Source organism: Aotus nancymaae, unplaced genomic scaffold (genome assembly GCF_030222135.1).
Source record: "Aotus nancymaae isolate 86718 unplaced genomic scaffold, 86718_ANA_hifiasm-v0.15.2.pri h1tg000029l, whole genome shotgun sequence".
In the NCBI taxonomy this organism is placed as follows: domain Eukaryota; kingdom Metazoa; phylum Chordata; class Mammalia; order Primates; family Aotidae; genus Aotus; species Aotus nancymaae.
Genome location: NW_026988442.1, coordinates 11385953 through 11409148, shown reverse-complemented (window position 1 = coordinate 11409148; position 23196 = coordinate 11385953). Strand labels below are relative to the sequence as shown.

General features: G+C 43.8%; 2 protein-coding genes across 2 annotated transcripts; one reads left to right on the top strand and one right to left on the bottom strand.

Moving 5' to 3' along the window:
• Positions 1-874: 874 nt before the first annotated feature.
• On the top strand, positions 875-3843 carry DEFB124 (defensin beta 124). Its single transcript, XM_021665873.1, is given in 3 exon segments — positions 875-932; positions 3685-3698; positions 3700-3843. Coding segments are annotated over 3 exon segments (216 nt in total).
• A 9092-nt stretch (positions 3844-12935) lies between these two features.
• DEFB123 (defensin beta 123) lies at positions 12936-22187 on the bottom strand. The gene is made up of 2 exons (XM_012454985.2): positions 22065-22187; positions 12936-13165 (listed from the first exon to the last, which is right to left on the bottom strand). The coding sequence occupies exons 1-2, from the start codon at positions 22120-22122 to the stop codon at positions 13020-13022; spliced, it is 204 nt and encodes a 67-aa protein (XP_012310408.2). The 5' UTR covers positions 22123-22187; the 3' UTR covers positions 12936-13019.
• Between the last annotated feature and the right edge of the window lie 1009 nt (positions 22188-23196).

Genomic DNA, 23196 nt, shown 5'->3' with positions numbered 1-23196 from the left:
CTGGGAACCACACTTTAAGAACCACTGTATTATTTCATTTAATCCCCTAAGTGAGATACATAGCTGTTACTCTCTATGACATGGGTACTATTACTCTTCCCTTTTTTTTTTTTTTTTTTGAGACGGAGTCTTGCTCTGTTGCCCAGGCTGGAGTGCAGTGGTGCGATCTCAGCTCACTGCAACCACCGCCTCCTAGGTTCAAGCAGTTCTCCTGCCTCAGCTTCCCGAGCAGCTGGGACTACAGGCGCATGCCACCACGCCCAGCTAATTTTTTGCATTTTTAGTAGAGACAGGGTTTCACCATGTTGGCCAGGCTGGTTTTCAATTCCTGATCCACCCACCTCAGCCTCCCAAAGTGCTGGAATTACAGGCATGAGCCACTGCACCCGGCCTATTTTTCCCATTTTAGAGTAGGCCTGCATACATGCTGGTCACTTGGCCTCGCAAGGGCTTGTCATCATTTCATAGACAACAGCCTGAGGCTCAGAGAGGTTAAGTGACTTGTCTGATGTCTCACAGCAGTTAGGGGGAGATGCTGGGATTGAATTAGGTCTCTTAAGTCAAGGTTTTTTCCACTCTCTTAGGTGGGGAAGATGTCTAGTTTCTGACCCTAGACACTGCCTCAGAAAATTCTGCCCCCAGCTTCAGAGCTCAGCAGGCTCCGGAGGGTGTGGCTGACCAGTTCCCACATAGCTGGCTGAGGTCCCAAGCAGCCTGGGGACCACATGGCCTCATACTCCCACTTAGGTCTGCTGCCCACAGCACTGCCGTCATCTGCAGCTCAATAAAGGCTGGGCTGGAAGCAGAGAGGCTCAGCATCTCGGCTCCCTCCTCCTGCGTTCTCTCCAGCAGCCTCCCCAGGAGCTCCGTGGCCATGACACAGCTGCTTCTGCTCCTTGCGGCTCTCCTGGTCCTGGGTCATGCGCCACCGGGTACCCACTTAGTGTGCATGTGTGTGCATGTGCACGCGCATGTGTGTGAAAGAGGACCAGACTCTCAGGTCCTGGAGGACAGAGGGGCCTGGGCCTGCATTTAAGTTCTGGCCCCACCACCGACCTGCTGAGCAACTTAGAGCAAGTTGCTAAATCAGCCTCAGTTTCCTAATCTACAAAATGGGATTCTCTTAATAAATATGCATTTATGTTATGATTGTTGTGAAATCATAACAGTGACAGACATCTAGCAGTGAAAGAAAACAAGGTCCTTGCTTTCGTGCAGCTGACATTTTAGTTGGTTGGGGTAGAAAATAAACAGATAAACATATGTCAGGTGGTGATAAGTGCTAAGAAGAGGAAAGCCAAGGAAAGGGGTTACAGTGGCGAGTGTTTGGATGGGGCGGTGATGGGAAGGCTGATGAGGATGGACAGGGGAGGCCTCTGATAAAATTTTTTCCTTTTTTTTTTGAGACGGCGTTTCATTCTTGTTGCCCAGACTGGAGTACAATGGTGTGATTTTGGCTTTCTGCAACCTCCGCCTTTCAGGTTCAAGTGATTCTCCTGCCTCAGCCTCCCAGGTAGCTGGTTTTACAGGCATGTGCCACCATGCCTGGCTAATTTTTGTATTTTTAGTAGAGACAGGGTTTTGCCATGTTGGTCAGGCTGGTCTCAAACACCTGGCCTCGGCTGATTCACCTGCCTTGGCTTCCCAAAGTGCCAGAATTACAGACGTGAGCCACCACAGCTGGCCTGGATTTTTTTCTTTTTAAAAACTTTTTATTTTGGAAAATTTCACATATACATGAAAGTAGGGAGAATAATATAAATAAACAAGGTGAGTTTTAAACATTCTTATTATGGGAAAATTTAAACTTATGCAGAAATAGAGACTAATGTAACAGCATGAGTTTTTAAAAGAGATTTCTTTATTTGACTTTTAAATTTTTTGTAGAGATGGGGTCTCACTATGTTGCCCAGGCTGGTCTCAAACTCTTGGCCTCAAGCAATCCTCCAGCTTTGGCTTCCCAAAGTGCTGGGATTATAGGCATGAGCCCAGCCAGAAATTTCGGTATTTAGGAAAATTTCAACCAGAAATAATAAATAAATAGTATAAAGAACCTCTATTACCCATCACCCAACCTCAACAATTACCAGCTTGAACGAATCCTATTTTGTTATTTACTTCCTCCTCCTCCCCTGTGAATTATTTTGAAGTAAATTCCAGCATCTTATTTGATATAAAGTGGGTTTGAACAGAGGTCTGAATAAGGTGAAAATATGAGAGAAGGTTGTTCCAGACAGAAGGAGCAGCAAGGGCCGAGGCCTCAAGGCAGGGTGATGGATGTGTTTGAACAGCAAGGAGGGTGGTGTGGCTGGGGAGGGAACACAAAGGAAATGGGTGGGAGATAGAATCAAGATACGAGGAAGAGAGTGCAGATCATGCAGGAGAAAGAAACTGCTTCTGGATCTTGGGGTGATTGGGAAGTTCAAATATGGTGGTGTGTTAAGAGTATTTCTTGGCTGGGTGTGGTGGTTCATACCTGTAATCCTAGCACCTTGGGAAGCCAAGGTGGGAGGATTGCTTGAGCCCAGGACTTCGAGACTAACCTGGGCAACATAGGGAGATCTCATCTCTACAAAAAATCATAACATTAGCTGGGCGTGGTGGCAGGCACCTGTGGTCCCAGCCACTTGGGGGACTGAAGCAGGAGAATTGCTTGAACCCGGGAGGCGGAGGCTGCAGTGAGCTGAGATTGCGCCACTGCACTGGAAGTTACCTTGAGCAATATGGTCATGGTCCATGCCCTCAAGCAGCTTCCAGCGTCAAGAAAGACAGTTAAAAAACAAGCAAATAAATACAAGACATAGATTCTGTGGTAACTGTCATGTTGCAAATGATGAGGGTACTGTGATGGCCAATTAGAGCAGATGTGGGAAGTGAGGGGAGACAAGTGAGGGGACCATGTAGACAAGCTTGACTGCTAAATGACATTTCTAGACATACAGTCTCAGACAAGCAGAGAGCAAGCAGCTCAGAAGAGCTAGCACTAAGTGGGGGGTGCGAGCCACTGTGCCCAGCTGGATAAGGTCATTAACCTCGCTGAGCCTCAGTTTCCTTACCTGTATAGCAGGGGTTGTAATAAGACTAACTATAATCATACAGCATTGTTATGAAAACTGCTAATGTGTACCTGGTGTGTGGTTTTACCTGGACAAGAAATTCATCTCTATTTTTTTTTTTTTTTTTGAGATGGATTCCCACTCTGTTGCTCAGGCTGGAGTGCAGTGGTGCAATCTCAGCTCACTGCAACCTCCACCTCCTGGGTTCAAGCGATTCTCCTGCCTCAGCCTCCCAAGTAGCTGAGACTCAAGGCACATGCCACCATGCCCAGCTAATTTTTGTATTTTTAGTAGAGACAGGATTTCACCATGTTGGTCAGGCTGATCTCAAAACTCCTGGCTTCAGGCGATCTACCTGCCTCGGCCTCCCAAAGTGCTGGGATTACAGGCGTGAGCCACCGTGCCCAGCCTTAGTCTCTAATTTGTAACTAATGGTCTAACCTGTGACCTAATTTACTAGGTCTAATTTAAATTGTAATCAGTACTCTCATCTATGACTAGTGAGTTAACAAATGACCAGAGGGCTAACTTGTGACCAGTGTTAGTGCATCTGTGGTGTAACTTGTGACCAACAGTCTAAGCTGTGACCCCTAGGCTGCTCTGTGACCTGTGGTCTTCCTCTGCTTAGGGAGAAGTGAATTCAAAACGGTGCTGGAAGGGCCAAGGGGCCTGCCGGACTTACTGCACAAGGCAAGAAACTTACATGCACCTGTGCCCAGATGCTTCCCTGTGCTGTCTCTCCTATGCATTGAAACCTCCACCGGTCCCCAGGCCTGAATGTGAGTAGCTGGTTCTTGCTGTCCAATAAAACACAGGCTGCCAGTTGTCTCTTCTTTCTGTTTGCTTGCCTGTGCTCCTCTCCCCCCAGGGGTGGCGGACAGGTCTAGGATGTGGGAGAAATGGTCCGTGGAGGGAGGTGAGGGACCTGAGGAGAGCGGGCGCTAATGACCATTGTAAATGGTTCTGGTCCTGGCCACATCACTTTCTCTCTGTCCAACTCCTGAAAAATTACTCAACCTCTGAAAGTCTCCTCAACCATACAATGGGGATAATTATACTATCAGGAGATGAGCACTTTATAGAAGCAATGCAAACAGAAAGGTCGAGTTAATAATGACAAGAGTTAATAATGTGAGTTGATAGTGAATAATAGCAGCGTCAATGTTAAGCTCCTGGAATTCGGAATGAGATGGTGCATCTGGCTTGAGAGGCAGGCCCTACTGAGAGTGAAAGGGTTCTCCTGTGCTCCTCGGTATGGTATCCTAATGACTTAGGGCTGGAGCCAAGACCAACAGACTAGATCGTTTTCTGAAAATTAAGCCTCACGCACGAACTGCCCTTTTCCTCCCAGTGTTCAAACAGACCCTCACCTGAGCATACATCCAACTTCCTAAGTCATTAGGATACTCCCAACAAGCCAAAGAGACCAGCCAATTTTAGGGTGGAAGATTCTCCAAAATACCTCACAGGTGAGGCCCACAAGCTGAGAGGGAAAGTGACTTGTCCAAGGCCAGAGAGTTCCCAAGTGACATGTCAAGGAGTGGAGCCACACACTGCTAGGACAGGACAGTGTGATGGGACAGTTTTGGGAGGAAGGGAACCCCCTGATGCTGGAGACGTGTAAGGTGAGCCCGGTGGTTCTGGGATGCTAGAGAAGGAAGCTACCTGGATAGGTGCTCAGAAGTGCTTTTTCGGAAAACGGGCTCTACTCAAGGAAGCATTGAAAGGTTGAGATGATGATATATAAGTACCCCGTAGAAAGTACCAATTGCTTGGCTGGGCACGGTGGCTCACACCTGTAATCCCAGCACTTTGGGAGACTAAGGTGGGTGGATCACAAGGTCAGGAGTTCAAGACCAGCCTGGTTAAGATGGTGAAACTCTGGCTCTACTAAAAATACAAAAAAAAAAATTAGCTGGGCGTGGTGGTGGGCAACTTTAATCTCAGCTACTCAGGAGGCTGAGGCAGAGAATTGCTTGAACCTGGGAGGAAGAGATTGCAGTGAGCAGAGATAGCGCCACTGCACTCCAGCCTGGGCAACCGAGGAGACTCTGTCTCAAAAAAAAAAAAAGAAAATACCAATTGCTTTATCTGTATCACCTCACTGAATTCCCACAGTTGTATGTGTATATATATACACACATATACATCATATACACACACATATATATATACATATATACACACACATATATATATATATTTGAGATGGAGTCTTTCTCTGTTGCCCAGGCTGGAGTGCAATGGTGTGATCTCGGCTCACTGCAACCTCTGCCTCCTGGGTTCAAGTGATTCTCCTGCCTCAGCCTCCTGAGTAGCTGGGATTATAGGCATGCACCACCATGCCCAGCTAATTTTTGTATTTTTAGTAGAAACGGGGTTTCACCATGTTGGTCAGGCTGGTCTCAAACTCCTGACCTTGTGATCTGTCCAGCTTGGCCTCCCAAAGTGCTGGGATTACAGGCGTGAGCACCACGCCCAGCCAGTTGTTGTTTCTCCTCCTCCTCCTCCTTCTTCTTTGTCTCTCTCTCTCTCTCTCTCTCTCTCTCTCTCTCTCTCTCTCTCTCCCCTTTCTTTTTTAACACAAGGCCTCACACTGCTGGGCTCAAGTGATCCACCTCAGCCTCTGAGGAGCTAGGACTACAGGTGTGTGCCACCATACCTGCCATATATATATTGTAGAGATGGGGTCTTGCTAAAAAAAAAAGACGGGTCTTGCTAAAAAAAAAAGATGGGGTCTTGCTATATTTCCCAGGCTGGTCTTGAACTTCTTTACTTAAGTGATCCTCCTGCCTTGGCCTCCCAAGGTACTGGGATCACAGGTGTGAGCTGCTGCAGCTGGCCTATCTCTGCCTTTTCTGTAAGGTAACTAAGGCTCTATCAGGCAACTAAGAAAGTTGCCCACATCATACACCTAGGAAGTGGTGAAGCTGGAACTCTACCCTGATCCTCTGCCTGATTTTGTCTCCCAGAGTCAGTCTTTTTTTTGGAGACAGTCTTGCTCTGTTGCCCAGGCTGGAATGCAGTGGTGCAATCACGGACTGCAGCTTTGAACTCCTGGACTCAAGCAGTCCTCCCACCTCAGCCTTCCCAGTAGCTGGGACTGTGGGCATGAACCACCATGCCTGGCTAATTTTTGTATTTTTTGTAGACACGAGGTCTTGCTATGTTGCACAGGCTGGTCTTGAACTCCTGGCCTCAAGCAATCATCCTGCCTTGTTTGGCCTCCCAAAGTGTTGGGATTACAGCCATGAGCCACTGTGCCAGGCTCCAGAGTCATTCTTCTTCTTTTTTTTTTTTTTGAGACGGAGTTTCGCTCTTGTTACCCAGGCTGGAGTGCAATGGCGCGATCTCGGCTCACCGCAACCTCCGCCTCCTGGGTTCAGGCAATTCTCCTGCCTCAGCCTCCTGAGTAGCTGGGATTACAGGCGCGCGCCACCATGCCCAGCTAATTTTTTGTATTTTTAGTAGAGACGGGGTTTCACCATGTTGACCAGGATGGTCTCGATCTCTTGACCTCGTGATCCACCCGCCTCGGCCTCCCAAAGTGCTGGGATTACAGGCGTGAGCCACTGCGCCCGGCCCAGAGTCATTCTTATTTGTATCTTTAAAATAATATTTTTTCTTTTCTTTTCTTTTTTTTTTTTTTGAGACAGAGTTTCACTCTGTTGCCAGGCACCAGGCTGGAGTGCAATGGCGCAATCTCGGCTCACTGCAAACTTCGCCTCCCGGGTTCAAGCAATTCTCCTGCCTCAGCCTCCCAAGTAGCTGGGACTACAGGGGCACGCCACCACACCCAGCTAATTTTTGTATTTTTAGTAGAGACGGGGTTTCACCATGTTGGCCAGGATGGTCTCGATCTCTTGACCTCGTGATTTGCCCGCCTCAGCCTCCCAAAGTGCTGGGATTACAGGCTTGAGCCACCGTGCCTGGCCGACAAAATAATATTTTTTCTAATTGTAAAAGTAATACATGTTCATTGGAAAACATGTTAACAGAGAAACACAAATAAGAAAACTAAAATCATTAGTGTTTTCACTGTACAGAAATACCCAGAATAGGCTGGGAATGGTGGCTCACTTCTGTAATCCCTGCACTTTGGGAGGCCGAGGCAGGTGGATCACTTGAGGTCTGGAGTTCAAGACCAGCCTGGGCAACATAGCCAAAACCTGCCTCTACTAAAAACACAAAAATTAGCTGGTGTGGTGCGCCTGCCTGTAATCCTAGCTACTCGGGAGGCTGAGGCAGGAGAATCACTTGAACTTGGGAGGCAGAGTTTGCAGTCAGCCAAGATGGGCCACTGTACTCCATCTTGGACGACAGAGTGAGACTCCTTCTCAAACAAACAAACAAATAGAAACATTAAATATACATATGTCATTTAATTTGTTAATAGACAAAAGACTTCCCTATCCTTGTTTGTAGCAGCGTTGCTTGTAATAACCCATAAATGGAAACAGCCCAAATCTTCAACAGATAAATGGATAAATTGAGTTATATCCATACAATATGCTACTCAATAAATAGCAATAATTTACCAATACACACACTATGAATTAATTTCAAAAACATTATGTTAAGTGAAACAAGAGAGACACAAAGAAATAGATGCTGAGTAATTCCATTTACGTGATGTTTTAGAAAGGCAAAACCAAGTTGATTTAAAAAGTAAGAAAAAAAGAAAAAACCCACCCCAAATCTTGTTTTCTTTAAATTTCTCTTTTGTTCTGAGCACATGTAGTTGAGTCTGGGTAAATTGTCTGTGCTTATGATGCAGCTCCATTTGTCTCATGGTTTGATGTGTATACCTATGTAACAAACCTGGACGTTCTGAACATGTACCCCAGAACTTAAAGTATAACAATAATAATAATACAAATAATAATAAAATAAATTCCCATCTGGATTCCTTGAAAAAAAAAAAAACAAAAAAACTTTGAAGATCCAATGAGACGCACTGTTTTTTCAGGACTCTCTAATGGTTAGATCAATGATTCTCAAGGGGAGATACTCTCCTCTAGCGGTTATTTTGGGAATTGGCTGGGGAGTTTTTGTTTTTTTGAGATAGGATATCTGCGGCGTGGTCTCGGTCACTGCAACCTCTGCCTCCCGGGTTCAAGCGATTCTCGTGCCTCAGCCTCCTGAGTAGCTGAGATTAAAGGCATGAGCCATCACGCCGGGCTAATTTTTTTTCCTTTTTTTTTTTTTTACTAGAGGCGGGGTTTCACCATGTTGGTTATGCTGGTCCGAAACTCCTGGGGTCAAGTGATCCGCCCCCCTCAGCCTCCCAAAGTGCTGGGATTATAGGCGTGAGCCACTGCACCCGGCCAAGACACAGTTTTCAATGATATAACTCCAACATTTTGTACATGTTCATTAATTTTGCTCCTTTTCCTCCTAATTTGAACCCGCAGTAGACTGGCTTAAGTCCAGGGAGCCCCTGGCCGAAACTAAGGTTTCTCTGATTTGGGATGCCTAATGATTTCCATCGTTGTCCCAACTGTATTAAGTTGATGATTTTCACCTACGCGCTGCTAGCATCAGCACTTTTTTGTTTTTCATTAATTCTACTTACATTTATTGAATACCTTCTATGTGCCAGACATTATTCTAAGTATAGAGGACTCAGCAGTGCGCAAAACGGATAAATCCCTATCTGTACGGAGCTCACACTGTAGGAACAAACTCAGTTTTGACTTTGGTCTCAGTATCCAGCCTTAGCTTCACCCTTTGGAAGGACGAATTGCCAAATACCTACTTCAGAGTCACTTGTGGCACCGTGAACTCGTGTGTGTTCAATGATTTCATAATTACATCGTAAACCAGCATGTCCAATAAGCGTAACACCTTTGGAACATAGCATTTGGATTTCTTGTTTATATATGAATATTCATTTTCAAATACAGTAAACACTTTAGATGTAACTTGGAAGGAAATCTCATGCGCTTTAGCTTTTATTGAGTTTTATTATATATGTTTGTGTCCCTAACAAAGTATTTGTTTACATATACACAATTTTGAACAAGTTATGAAAAAATCTTGTTGGAATTTTATAGAATCTAGGGAATAATTAGTATTGAGTTGACATCTTTAAGATATTGAGCCTTCTAATTCCTAAGCATGGTATGTTTCTCAATTAATTTAGGCTTCCTCTATTGTATTTCAATAAGATTTTCTATCTTTTTCCATAAATTCTTGAACGTGTTTTGTATGAAATATTTATAGGTACTGAGAAGTACTTTTTCTTTTGTTAGCAGTTTGACTATAACATGTTCAGGTTTCATTTTCTTTCCTTTTTGTTCTTTTTTCTTCTTGATACAGTTTCATTCTGCTGTCCAGGCTGGAGTGCAGTAGCAGGATCTTGGTTCACTGCAACCTCTGCCTCCCAGGTTCAAGCGATTCTCCTGCCTCAGCCTCCTGAGTAGCTGGGCTTACAGGTGTGTGCCACCATGCTGAGCTAATTTTTGTATTATTAGTAGAGATGGGGTTTCACTACATTGGCCAGACTGGTCTTGAACTCCTGACCTCAGACGATTTGCCTACCTCAGCTTCCCTAAGTGCTGGGATTACAGACATGAGCCACCGTGCCCTGCAGGTTTGATTTTCTTTGTGTCTATACTGCTTTGGAGTTCACTAAACTTCTTATGGATTGATGTCTTTCAACAATTTTGGAAAATTTTCAGCTGTTATCTCTTAAAAATATTTATTCTTCCTCATTCCCAACTTTAAATTTACTTTTAAAAATAGAGATGGGTGGGGTCGGGCTTGGTGGCTCAATCCTGTAACCTCACCATTTTAGGAGGGTGAGGCAGGCCGATTGCTTGAGCCCAGGAGTTCACAACCAACATGGTGAGACGCCCATCTCAAAAAAAAAAAAAAAAGAAAAATAGAGATGGGGTCTCATTATGATGTCCAGGCTGGTCTTGAACTCTTAGACTCATATGATCCTCCCACTTCAGCCTTCCAAAGTGCTGAGATTACAAACGTGAGCCACTGTGCCTGGTCTCCCATCTCTTCTTCTGGGACCTAATTATATATATGTTAGATCATTTGATGTTGTCCGACAAGTCTCTCATGCTCTGATATGCTTGCATTTTTTTCTCTCTGTGCTTTAGTTTGTGTATTTTCTATTGATCTATCTCTGAGTTCACTGATTCATTCTTCTACAATACCCTGTCTTCTGCTGTTAAACCCATCCAACACATTGTTGTTTTTTTTTAAGAGGTGGGGTCTCGCTATGTTGCTATTCACATGTAGCTATTCACAGGCATGATCATAGCATACTACAGACTGAAACTCCTGGGCGTAAGTGATCCTCCTGCCTCAGCCTACCAAGTAGCTGGGACTACAGTCATGTGTCACCATGCCTGGCTTATCATCCAATAAATTCTTAATTTTAGTATGTCTCAGTTTAGAAGGCCCAATTTATTCTTAGAGTTTCCATCATGCAGTGAATCAGCCTCTTAGTATTCATGCCCTTATGTAGTCCTCTTTCACAGTGACTGGCACATGACTTGGAACTTCAGCAAATGTAATACAAGCAGAAAGTTGAGAAATGCCACATGTTGAGGTTTACCCATATATGTCAGAAATTGTATTAAAGAGAACTATAGAGACTAAAATAGGTGTTACTTTTTCCCTAAGGGAGAGCATGTCTTTCTTCCGTTAGGCAGTTAGGACTTTTGCTAACATACCTTTGCAGGGCCGGGAGTGTTGGCTCATTCATGTATTCCTAGCACATTGGGAGGCTTTTGGACCCCATCATGATGGAAGAAGCCAAGGTCAACTTCTTTGAGGTAGAGAGGTTATGTGAAGAGAGATGTAGTAACATGAATGACCTCATGTGAGAATATCAGAAGAACCACTTAATCAATGCACAGAATTGTGAAAAATAACAAATAGTTGTTATTTTGGTCTACTAAGTTCTGGAGTGGTTTTGAAATGCAGCAATGGAAAACAATACACAATTTTTCTGTGTATTTGTTTAAATTCTTCATCCTTTCATTCATTTTCTTTTCAATCTTTTCTTCTAATTTCTTTAACATATTTATAATAGTTATTTCAAAGTTGTCTGTTAATTCCAACAACTACTCGTCTGTCAGACCAGGTAATTTATAAAGAAAAGAGGTTTAATTAGCTCATGGTTTTGCAGGCTGTACAGGGAGCATAAAGGCTTCTGAGGAGGCCTCAGGAACTTTTAATCATGGCAGAAGGTGAAGGAGAACAGGCTTGTCTTACATGGCCAGAGCAGGGGGAGGAGAAGAGCGAGGTGGTGCCACATACTTTTAAACAACCAGATCTTGTGAGAACTCTATCTCAAGAACAGTACCAAAGGGATGGTGCTGAACCATTCATGAAGTATCCAACTCCATAATCCAGTCATCTCCCACCAGGCTCCACCTCCAACACTAGGGATTACAATTCAACCTGAGATTTGGGCGGGACACAGATCCAAACCATATCAGCATCTTTGGGTCTGCTTCTATTTGATTATTTTTCTTCTTGATTATGGGTCATATTTTCCTGCTTCTGTGCACGTCTTATATATTTTTTAAAATTGTATATATGCCAGCAATTGTATTTAAGAGAACTATAGAGACTAAAATAGGTGTTATTTTTTCCCTCGGGGAGAGCATGTCCTTTCTTCTGTTAGACAGTTAGGACTGTTGTTAATATACCTCTCCAAGGCCCCATGGGAGTGGTGGCTCATTCCTGTATTCCTAGCACTTTGGGAGGCTGAGGCAGGCCAGGAGTTCAAATCCAGGCTGGGTAACTGTGGGAAGTAGAAAAGTTCCTCTTCAAAGTTTCCTTTCTTGTTTAAGAAAAATTCATGAATGTTAGAAATAATAGTTTGTTTTAAACACTGTCTTCGAAAGCCTTCTTGCTTTTTTGCTAGAAGCACTATCTTATTTAGCTGTTAGACATGCCTGTAAGACATGTCCTTTTAGCCTGTAAGCATGTCTAACAGCTACATAGGATAGGGCTTCTAGCAATTGTCCTTGTACTTTAACCATGATATCTGTGCTGGACATGCTCACAGGCATGTCCCAGCTTGCAGCCTATGCCTCTTCCTTATTTGGACTTCCTCTTTTTGCTCTCCATTGCTTTTACCTGTTTAGAAAAGTTTCAAGTTATTAGCCAATCGGGTTTTAGTTTAGATTGTGAGGTCTGGCCACCCCAGTAAGGACAACCCCAAATGCATAGGAAATAAATATGTCTGCTTTCCTCTGTTCGTTGTACTCTCATGACAAGATTGCTAATGGGAGTACCCTTCCTGCAGGAAGTAAAAAAAATTGCTTTGCTGAGAGATCCTTTGTCCCAGTACTAATTTTTCTTTGCAGCACCAAAAAGAAAAATTTTATATGTAACAGTAACAGAGCAAGACCCTATCTCTATAAAAAATAAAAAATTAGAACAAAATACCTCTGCAAACCAAGATGACAAAGTGTTCTTATTTCTTGTGGCACAAGGTAAGTTGTGGGATTTTCAAGTAATGACTTATTAGATGATTATAAAGGCATAGAGATTAATAATTACAGTTAATAATATAACCAAAGATAGTTTGTAAGAGTTCTCAGTAGAATTACTGATAACAAATTACATGAATCTGTGAAAATGAACATACTTATACCTTAAGCCTTCTACTTAAAAAAATTCCACACAAGAGCACATTAGCACATCTTTCATTAGCTGCCACAACAATTATGTCATTATATGTCATGTAGATTCTAGACAATTCCACTATACGCTTGTGAAAGAGTGAGTTTAAAAAAGTAAAAAAAAAGTCTTACTATTATTATGAAAACAGTTTTGACATCGCAAACCACCTGAAAGGCACTCTGAGAGCTGCTGGGGTTCACTAACAGGCAAACATAGGAATCAGTCAGACGTGTTTATTGATAGAGCATGGGAATCCACTGGGTCGCTTCAACTGCATTTTCATGGTTTCCGGCTTCAAAGCACTTAAAATGGCCACCACCTTCCTTTTGGCTGGTACCTGGGCTTCACGCAGCACATTTTACTATTTATGCAGTAAACATAGACCCTTTCCTTCTTGGAGCATCTGTGGCGGCATTTGCCATGAAGATTCCAGCATCTTTGGGTGCCGCCTAACACAAAGCAGAAAGAAAAAAAGGGAGACAGTGTCAGTCCTAAGAAGTAGGCTCTGGACTGAAAAGCCTGTAAAAGGATGGGAATAGATGTGATAGAAGGTCCCTTGTTTCCCTTGCCTTTGGCCCTTTTTACCTATCACTGTTTTTCCTTTACCCCACTTTTTTGCTCCCCACCTTTGAGAGAGTGATCTTGGTGTACATCAGCTGAATAAAGCCTTGCTGTGTGTGTGTGTTTCTTTTTTTCTTTTTCTGGAGACAGAGTCTTGCTCTGTCACCAAGGCTGGAGTGCAGTGGAATGATTTCAGCTCACTGCAACTTCATCCTCCCAAGTTCAAGGGACTCTTCCACCTCAGTTTCCCCAAGTAGCTAGGATGCTCAGTTTCCCCAAGTAGCTAGCATGCACCACCATGCCTGGCCCACCCTCTTGTCTTTAAGTGCCTTTCTGTGTATGTGTGAGAGGAAACGACCAAAGGCCTGGGAATAAACAAACAAACAAACAAAAACACCAAAAAGAAGTAAACAGAGATATAGACCAATGGAACAGAACAGAGACCTCAGAAGCAACACCACACATCTACAACCATCTGATCTTTGATAAACCTGACAAAAATAAGCAATGGGGAAAGGACTCCATGTTTAACAAATGGTTTTGGGAAAACTGGCTAGCAATGTGCAGAAAGCAGAAACAGACCCCTTTCTGTCACCTTACACTAAAATTAACTCCAGATAGATTAAAGATTTAAACATAAAACCTAACACCATAAAAACACTAGAAGAAAATGTAGGCAAAACCATCCAGGACACAGGCATAGGCAAGGACTTCATGAGTAAAACACCAAAAGCAATGGCAACAAAAGCCGAGATAGACAAATGGGATCTAATTAAAATTCAGAGCTTCTGTACAGCAAAAGAAACCATCATTAGAGCAAACAGGCAGCCAACAGAATGGGAAAAAATTTTTGCAGTCTACCCATCTGACAAAGGGCTAATGTCCAGAATCTACAAAGAACTAAAACAGATATACAAGAAAAAAACAAACAACCCCATTCAAAAGTGGTCAAAGGATATGAACAGACACTTTTCAAAAGAAGACATATATGAGGCCAACAAACATATGAAAAAGTGCTCATCATCACTGGTCATTAGAGAAATGCAAATCAAAACCACATTGAGATACCATCTCACGCCAGTTAGAATGGCAATCATTAAAAAATCTGGAGACAACAGATGCTGGAGAGGATGTGGAGAAATAGGAACACTCTTACACTGTTGGTGAGAGTGTAAATTAATTCAACCATCATGGAAGACAGTGTGGTGATTTCTCAAGGATCTAGAAACAGAAATTCCATTTGACCCAGCAATCCCATTACTGGGTGTATACCCAAAGAACTATAAATCATTCTACTATAAAGACACATGCACACGTATGTTCATTGCAGCCCTGTTTACAATAGCAAAGACTTGGAACTAACCCAAATGCCCATCAATGATAGACTGGACAAAGAAAATGTGGCACATATACGCCATAGAATACTATACAGCCATAAAAAATGATGAGTTTGTGTCCGTTGTAGGGACTTGGATGAATCTGGAAACCATCATTCTCAGCAAACTGACACAAGAACAAAAAACTGAACACTGCATGTTCTCACTCATAGGCGGGTGTTGAATGATGAGAACACATGGACTCAGGGAGAGGAGCATCACACACTGGGGGAAGTTGAGGGGGCTAGGGGAGGGAGAGTGGGGGGTGGGAAGGCTGGGTAGGGATAACATGGGGAGAAATGCCGGATATAGTATGCAACTATGCAACAACCCTGCATGACCTGCACAGGTACCCCAGAACCTAAAGTGAAAAAAAAATAAAAATAAAAATAAAAAGAAGTAAGCAGAACAATTCCCAGTCATTGCATAGGTCTGGGAATAGCTTGTGTTTCCACCTGCCTGAGTGGAAAGACCCTGTAAAATTTGTAGCATTTGGTGCTCAGAAGGCTATTGCTTTATTAGTGGGGGCTAAATTCACCCTAGACTAAAGAATACCCTGTACCCATCCTAACAAATCTTAAAAGTCAGTCTTGAAAATATTCATCTGATTCCAACTAACTTAGCTGCATACCAGAAAAATATCTAACACTCTTTAAAGGAGTACAACAAAATACAGAAACCAAAAGTGTAAAAATATTTTTCAGGCATACAAAAAAAAGCAAGAAAATATTACCCATAACCAGGAGAAAAACAAATCAACCGACACAGAAATGACAGGTGACAGAGTAAAAAACCCAGAAGACTTATTGTCAGAAAGTGCACACTGGAAGATGGTAGAGATCTTTAAAGTAATAAAAGGAAAAAAGTCAGCCCAGAATTCTTTACAGAGCAAAAATATTCTAAAAATGGAGAAATAAAGACTTTTTCAGATATTTGAAAACAGAGATAATTGATCACTGAAAGCTTTTAGTACAAGAAATGTTAAAGGAAGTTATTCAGGCCTTCTGCCTGAATGTCTGAAAAAGTCTTTATTTCTCTGTTTTTAGAATATTTTTGCTCTGTAAAGAATTCGGGGCTGAAAATGGTGCCAGAGGGAAATCTGGATGTCTACACATAAAGGAGTAAAGAAAGTCAGAACTGTTAACTGTGTGGTAAGTATAAACAACTTTTGTTCTCAAACATTTATTTATTTTTATTTTTTTATTTTTTTGAGATGGAGTTTCACTCTGTTGCCCAGGCTGGAGCACAGTGGCGTGATCTCAGCTCACTGCAAACTCCGCCTCCCAGGACATATCTTTAAAAGATAATTGTTTAAAATAAACTAACAGCATTGGGCTGCGGGGTTCATAGCATATATAGAAGTGAAATGTATGACAATAGCACAAAGGCTGGGAGAGGTGAAATGGAAGTACAGGATCCTGTTTTAAGATTCTTACACAATGTGCAAATTGGCATGTTTTTATTTGAAGGGAGACGGGTAAAGATATCTGCTGTAAAACTTAGAACTAATTCGAAACCTGGCGCAGGATCTGCACAAGACGAGCTAGACTATCTTGTCACTCCAGATAGCCAATGTAAGCCTGTGAAACTGCCTTTGTTAACAAAAGAACAAAGTGCTGAGAAACTCTTTTTTCTCTAATCACAACTCTCGGACACTTTGTATTTGAAATCATATCAGCAAGAAAGAAATGTTATATTCTTTCCCCAGGAATGGAGCCTTTTCGATACAGAAAAGCAGCCTTGATTTCAGAGCCAGGTGCTGGGTGTCAGATAAGGGGTTCTGGAATATAAAATTCCACCTCTCTCCTCATTTTCTACTTTCCACGGAAACGGGATCCTGAATCAGTTTCTCAGTCTAGGCCTGATGTTAATTCCTTTACACACTGCCCTGTGGCCCTGCCTTGCCTTGAAGTCTATCAGACACTGCTTCGTTTACATTATACTTGAATCTGCCTTTTCCCTTAATTCTACAGTAACCCTATTTGTTTCTTCGTTTGGTGACTCCTCCTGCACCTCCACAAACCACCCACAGGCCCTTTGGTGTGTGTGCTGTTTCCTTTGCTGTGGTAAGTTAATAGATCTGTCAGACTGCTGGTATGGCCTTGTGGTCTTTGTAAGATGGACTTGATCACAAGGAAGCTATCAAAGATTACCAGGGATATGTAAAATAAGGCTCGGGATCATATTAAAGAGGCTCCCCCAGCCACGGATGAGATAATGTCAGTTTCTGTAAGATTAAGATCGTAATGAATGCAAATTCATTAAATATATTTAAATCCATGCATTTGTAATGATATAAAAATGTCACAATTGGGGGATGACAGGACAATAGATCGTTATCTTGCAGATTTATAAATGAAGAAAAATCATCAAGCATGTATTCTGTCTTTTCTATATGAACTGTACCGCTAAGAAATTGAATAGCAGACAATGAGGAGTATCTTTTTCATATGACTGTTCCAGCTAACTAGTGAATATCACTTAATAGAATATTATCATTTTGTAATGCCCAAAAAATTAATGGATCTAGGCTTTGAGCATCAATGATTCCTATTGTCCTAAAAGACAGACAACCAGATATTACATGCCTCCTAATGAAAGAACATATCACCACCAAAGGTTTTGCCAAAATGGGAGAACTTGAGCCTGATGAAACCTCTCGATATAGGTACCAATTTGCAGGAAAGGCAGAGGTCAGAGGAATACATTGAATTTTACCTTGAGTATGCAATCAGCAAAATTTATATTGCAGAAAGTTATAGATCAAATGACTATAGATAACTTGCAAAGATAAGAAAGGGATGAAGATGAACCAGTAAATTAAAAAATTTAAGGAATCTTAAGGGGTATCAGATTGTAACAGTATAAATAGGGCATCTAGGGATGCACCCTTAGCAATGAGACTGTAAAGGAATGCAAATAACTGGTGGCTGTAAAAGTCAGGGGAATGCCTAATTTGGGGGATGGAGACAATTGTGATGGATGGAATAGGTGGAGACGCTTTTGGGGTGACGGTCAATGCTCTGTTCATTGACCTGAATGGTGGTTACAAGGATGTGCACTTATAACCTCCATTAAGCTGCACACTTGTATTATGTGGTTTTCAGTATCTGCAAGTCTGTGTTTTAGTTTACAAAAAAATAAGGAAAAAGCCACCATTTAACAACAAAATCTCAATTCTTAATTTAAGAGTGTCAAGAGGAACTATTGGCGAGTGAGGGGAATGACACTCATACACCTTTTTTTTTTTTTTTTTAGAAGTCTCACTCTGTTGCCCAAGCTGGAATGCAGTGGTGCGATCTCGACTCACTGCAACCTCTACCTCCTGGGTTCAAGTGATTCTCCTGCCTCAGCCTCCCGAGTACCTGGGACTACTGGCACGCACCACCATGCCTGGTTAATTTTTGTATTTTTAGTAGAGACGAGGTTTCACTATGTTGGCTAGGCTGGTCTTGAACTCCTGACCTCATGATCCACCTGCCTCGGCCTCCCAAAGTGCTGTGATTACAGGCATGAGCCACCGTGCCCGGCCTCATAAACTTTTTTTTTTTTTTAGCATCTGTGGAGGCTACTGAGCAATAACTTATGCATTTTAAAACTGTACACAGTCTTTACCTAGCAATTCCTTTCCAGATGTCTACGCCAGGGAAATACTTACATGTATAGACTGAGATGCCTATACACTGGAGAAAAAACTATAAATGAATGAGACACCTACCCTCAGAGAACTTCCAGTCTAGTGAGCGGAGAAAGAGCCATTAAAAAAATAGATACCCAGATATTTAATTAACTAGAGTATGATGAAAATTATAAAGAACTCAGGGTGCTTTGAGGAGGTATAATGGAAGGGCAGGTGACATGTCCCACCTCAATCTTATCTCTGCTGGGTTTCTGGGCTTTACATAGGTCTCCTGAATTCCCACAATTAACCTAATGGTGAGTATGACAATATTTTGAAAATATTAAAGTGATGCCTATTTCAGTCCCCTTTAATCATGAGACCCATTGGTTGTCAAAAAGCAGAACTGGGCAGAGTTTCTGGGCTTTGGGGGAACGGCGAACAACAGAACAAGAAACTCGTTGCTCAGCTCTAATGAGATAAGGGTTGTTCAGAGAAAGACAACATTAAGGACCAATACTGATCAAGGAAGTTCAGGGATTCCCAAATTTCAAAGAGTTCCTTTATACATTATTAGGTGAACCTGGAGGGTTCAGACAATTCCATTTCACCATAAGCTATAGGAGGCTAAGGCTGAGAGTCCAGCTAAAGTAGCTTCCATTCAACCTCTGTCACCACCATACCCAACAGGAAGTAGAGGGGAAATACTCTGCTCATAATTTCCAGGGAAGCTGGAAGTTTAAATCCAGCTCCTACACCAGCAGCAGTGGGCCTGACAGTCCTGCTAGAACCCATGCCTCACTCTTCCAGCCTGATGGTGGACCCACCAACAAGCTAGGGACAAGGCCTTTCATGCATCGTCCACTCGCAGTCTACTGCTTGACCTGAACACTGGGGAAGTAGAGATAATTAACATGATAAAGGTAGGGGCAAGAGGGTCTCTTACTATGAATGTCCAGATTGGTTGGAAGAAATTGCCAAAGCAGAGGACACTTACTCTTTGCTTCTTAGAGCATAGCTCAGGGAAACTGGTAGCTCCTTAGAGAAATTCTTATCTTCAGCATGGATACAGCACAGCATGGTGCTACTGAAGGGGGATTAGAAATGGCTGAGGGACATGGCCGAACATTGCTCTCAGCTCTCTGCAGCATAAAATAGATCCAGAAGCTCCTCAAGTTCCTTTATCTCTGGTTGAGATAGAAAAACCAGTGAGGGACCTGCCAAGTGTACACCCACAGTGCAGAAGCAGTAAGGGAGAGTGTGAACAGCCTTAACCTGGGGACCTGATGGAAGATCTGGCTGAGATGAAGGGTCAAGTCAGTGGGAACCCCAAAATTGCTGAGAGATTTCATCAGCTGTGAAATCCAGTAGTAAGTGCTAGCAGGACACTCACTGACCACATCCAACGAGGGATGTGATACCAGAAGTCAGTGAGGGTCCAGCACAGGACCCGACCCCACCTCCTCATGTTCCCAGGGCCCTTGCGCTTGCTGTTACCCCCAGCTTGAATGTTCTTCCCTGCGTATCCACATGGCTCACCCCGGATGTTCCCTCAGGTCACAGTGAGACATTCCACGAGCACCCCCTTAAAAATGGCAAAGATCAGGTATGGTGGCACAAGCCTGTAATTCCAGCACTTTGGGGGGCCAAGGCAAGCAAGATTACTTGAAGTCAGGGGTTCAAGACCAGCCTGGGTGACATGGCCAAACCCTGTCTCTACTAAAAATACTAAAATTTCCTGGGCATGGTGGCGTGTGCCTGTAATCCCAGTTACTTGGGAGGCTGAGGCATGAAACTCACTTGAACCCGGGAGGTGGAGGTTGCAGTGAGCCGAGACCATGCCACTACTATTCTCCAGCCTGTGTGACAGAGGGAGACGCTGTCTCAAAAAAAAAAAAAAAAAAAAAAAAAAAGGCAACTCATCTTCCCCTGGTGTTAGAACTGTTTCCTTTCCTGCCCACTCTGCTCACTGTACTCATCATCTGATGTACAATATGTTTCATTTTTATTTTTCAAATTCTTTGGGTCCTCCAGTAGAATGTCAGCTCCAAGAAGACAGAGATTTTTCTTATCTTGTTTTGTTCTGTTTTGTTCACTGCTCTACCTCTAGCACCCACCACAGTGCTTGAAACAAGAAATCCATTCAACTGTATTTACTGAATAAACCAATTAATTAATTGGTGTCATATCAAGTCATTTTCCTTAAAACCAGATACGATCCCAGGAAAGAGAAGGGGTGACAGAAGAAAGAGACATGCTGAGAGATGTAATACTTATTCAAAAGAGATTGAATTAGCTTAGAAATCATGTTAAGCCAGAAAAGACAAATATTTAACTGCTGAGTTCAGGCGCAGCCCCTATGTGCCATGTCACCCTGGGTTGTAAATGCCATTTAACTGTCTCCCCTAGTTTGCCCTCCTCGCACCATGTCATTTACCTCTGTAGTCCTGCTCCTCCCACCACTAACTCCCATAGTCAGGATTGAAGTTCCTGGGAAAGTGTGGTGAGTTATGGAGAATAAAGAAGCCATATTTCTTTTGCAGACCAAAATTTCAGTGTGTTCAAGGTTGTTCTCTCAACCTGATATTATCACACACTTGATGTTGTTACTGCAGTTTGAGAATTGAGGACATTGATACTCTGAGCAGCTGAGCTTTTTGGGGGTCACAGTCAGAAAATGATGGGTCAGGTTTTAACCCGGAGTTTGGGCTTTCCTCTCTATTCCAGGTGAGTGGTGTTTTAGGGCCTCAGAAAGACACAAGGACTGAGGTCAGCTTGTTTAGGAAATTCACACAATCTGACTCTGTAGAAAGGTTAGCTGACAGACTCCGGGTGGGTGGAAACTTCTGCCAGATGAGCAGGAACGGATAGGTGGCTCATATTGGATTTGGTGGGTGGGGTATGTCTGACCAGGGTCCTTCTCTGCTTAAACCTTCCCATGGGTCCCACACTTGGCATTCAAGGCCCACTGAGACCTGGACCTTGGATGCTTCCTCAGCTTTACCCCTGCCTCTCTCCTAACCCACCCCTCCATGTTGTGCAGGTCCCCGACGCTACCATGCTGTCCCCCGCATCCAGACCTTTGCATAGGCTGATGACCTCTCTGCCTGGGACACCCTGCCTGCTTTCCCCTCTTTTCCTTCCTTTTCTATTTTCAGCTCACTTTTTAGAACTCAGGATGTCCTTCCAAGAAGACTCTCCTGATCCTTAGACTGCACCTAAGGGCTGGACCCTTAGACTGGGCTGGACCAGCTCCCTGGCTTCCCACTGTCACAGCCATGTCACCTTGGGTTGTAAATGCCATTTGTCTCCCTCAGTTAGCTGCCCTGGCACCATGTCATTTATCTCCGTGGTCCTAGCTTCCAGCGCAGAGTCTGGCACAGAGACAGCTACAGTACAAATGAGCTTTTCTCTCCCATTAAGGTGGCTGTGATCTTCACAAAGCTTAGTTCATTCTGGGGACTATATGCAAAAGGGCCATACCTACCTCTCCTCTTTCCTGCTTCTCTTGCTCACCCCTCGCACTCTTCCTCACACACTAGGCCACCCCCACATGCTCCCTGGAGCTGAGCAGGGAGAGAAGGGATGGAGCGGCCGAGAGAACAGCTCTGGGTGTGGTCTTTGGCATCTATCATCTGGCACCTGCTGCTGGCAAGGCACCTCCTGCCTCCTATACGTGGTCCCAGGTGGCAATGTGCAGCCCATCATCCTTCTAGCCCTTGGGATTCCCTGACCAGGCCTCAGTCTCCAAGCCCTGCCCCTTCCTGGAGGAGGTCCAGTTTACCAGCTTACCTGGAGTCAGCTGGGACAAGAGCAGCAGCACAGTCAAAGTCAGCAAAAGGAGCTTCATGGCTCAAGACAGCCCGAAGCGAAGCTGCAAGTCCGATGCCACAGCTGAGCTAGTGGGAGGGGGAGTGCCTGGCCTGTGGCGTACTCCCTCAGCTGCCCATGGGTATAGCCCTCCCACTCTGAGTGGACACGCCTCCCCTCGTCATTTAGGTCAGCAGGCAGAGGGCAGCCATCGAGGTCCAGAGCCCAAGACTTAATACTACCCGTCCTTCCATGCAGCTCCAAACCGCCATCAGCTTACTGGTCTTGACCAGCAGCTTCCAACAAGCATCTGGGGAGGAGAGGCTGGCAGAGTGGAGACTTAGCTCTGGTGGCCACCCAGCCTCCTTCAGTCCAGCTGGATTTGCTCTGAGCAAATGAGGTGAAAGCAGACAAACAAACAAACAAAAAAACATCAGCTGCAGTGGCTCACACCTGTAATCCCAGCACTTGGAGAGGCCGAGGTGGGTGGATCACCTGAGGTCAGGAGTTCGAGATCAGCCTGGCCAACCTGGTGAAATCCCATCTGAACTAAAAATACAAAAATTAGCCATGCATGGCAGTGGACACCTGTAATTCCAGCTATTCAGGAGGCTGAGGCAGGAGAATCACTTGAACCCAGGAGGTGGAGACTGCAGTGAGCTAAGATGGTACCACTGTACTCCAGCCTGGGCAACAGAGTGAGACTCCATCATAAAAAAAAAAAAAAAAGGTCCAAGGCACATGCTGATAAGATGCCATCTCTTGAAACACTCTGCTTTTATTGCTCCTGGCAAAGCCTCTTGCAGTCAGCAGACCAGGGCAAGATAACCTGCAACCTGACTACACCGCAGGCTTGCCCATTTAGATGCAGGTATAATAGTTTGACTTTTAATCCTCCAGGGTCCATCCATATGAACGAAAATTAGATGGTGACCTTTCAACAACCATGCCCGGCTAATTTTTGTATGTTTTGTAGAGACAGCGTTTCACTATGTTGGCCAGGCTGGTCTTGAACTCCTGACCTCGTGATCTGCCAACCTCGTGATCTGCCCGCCTCGCCTCCTAAAGTGCTGGGATTACAGGCGTGAGCCACCGCGCCCGGCCCTGTCTCATT

Coding starts and splice junctions, on each gene's coding strand:
- DEFB123 (XM_012454985.2), bottom strand. CDS start 22,122: ATGAAGCTCCTTTTGCTGACTTTGACTGTGCTGCTGCTCTTGTCCCAG. Junction 13,166..22,064: donor CTTGTCCCAGCTGACTCCAG/GTAAGCTGGTAA, acceptor GCTTTGTGTTAG/GCGGCACCCAAAGATGCTGG.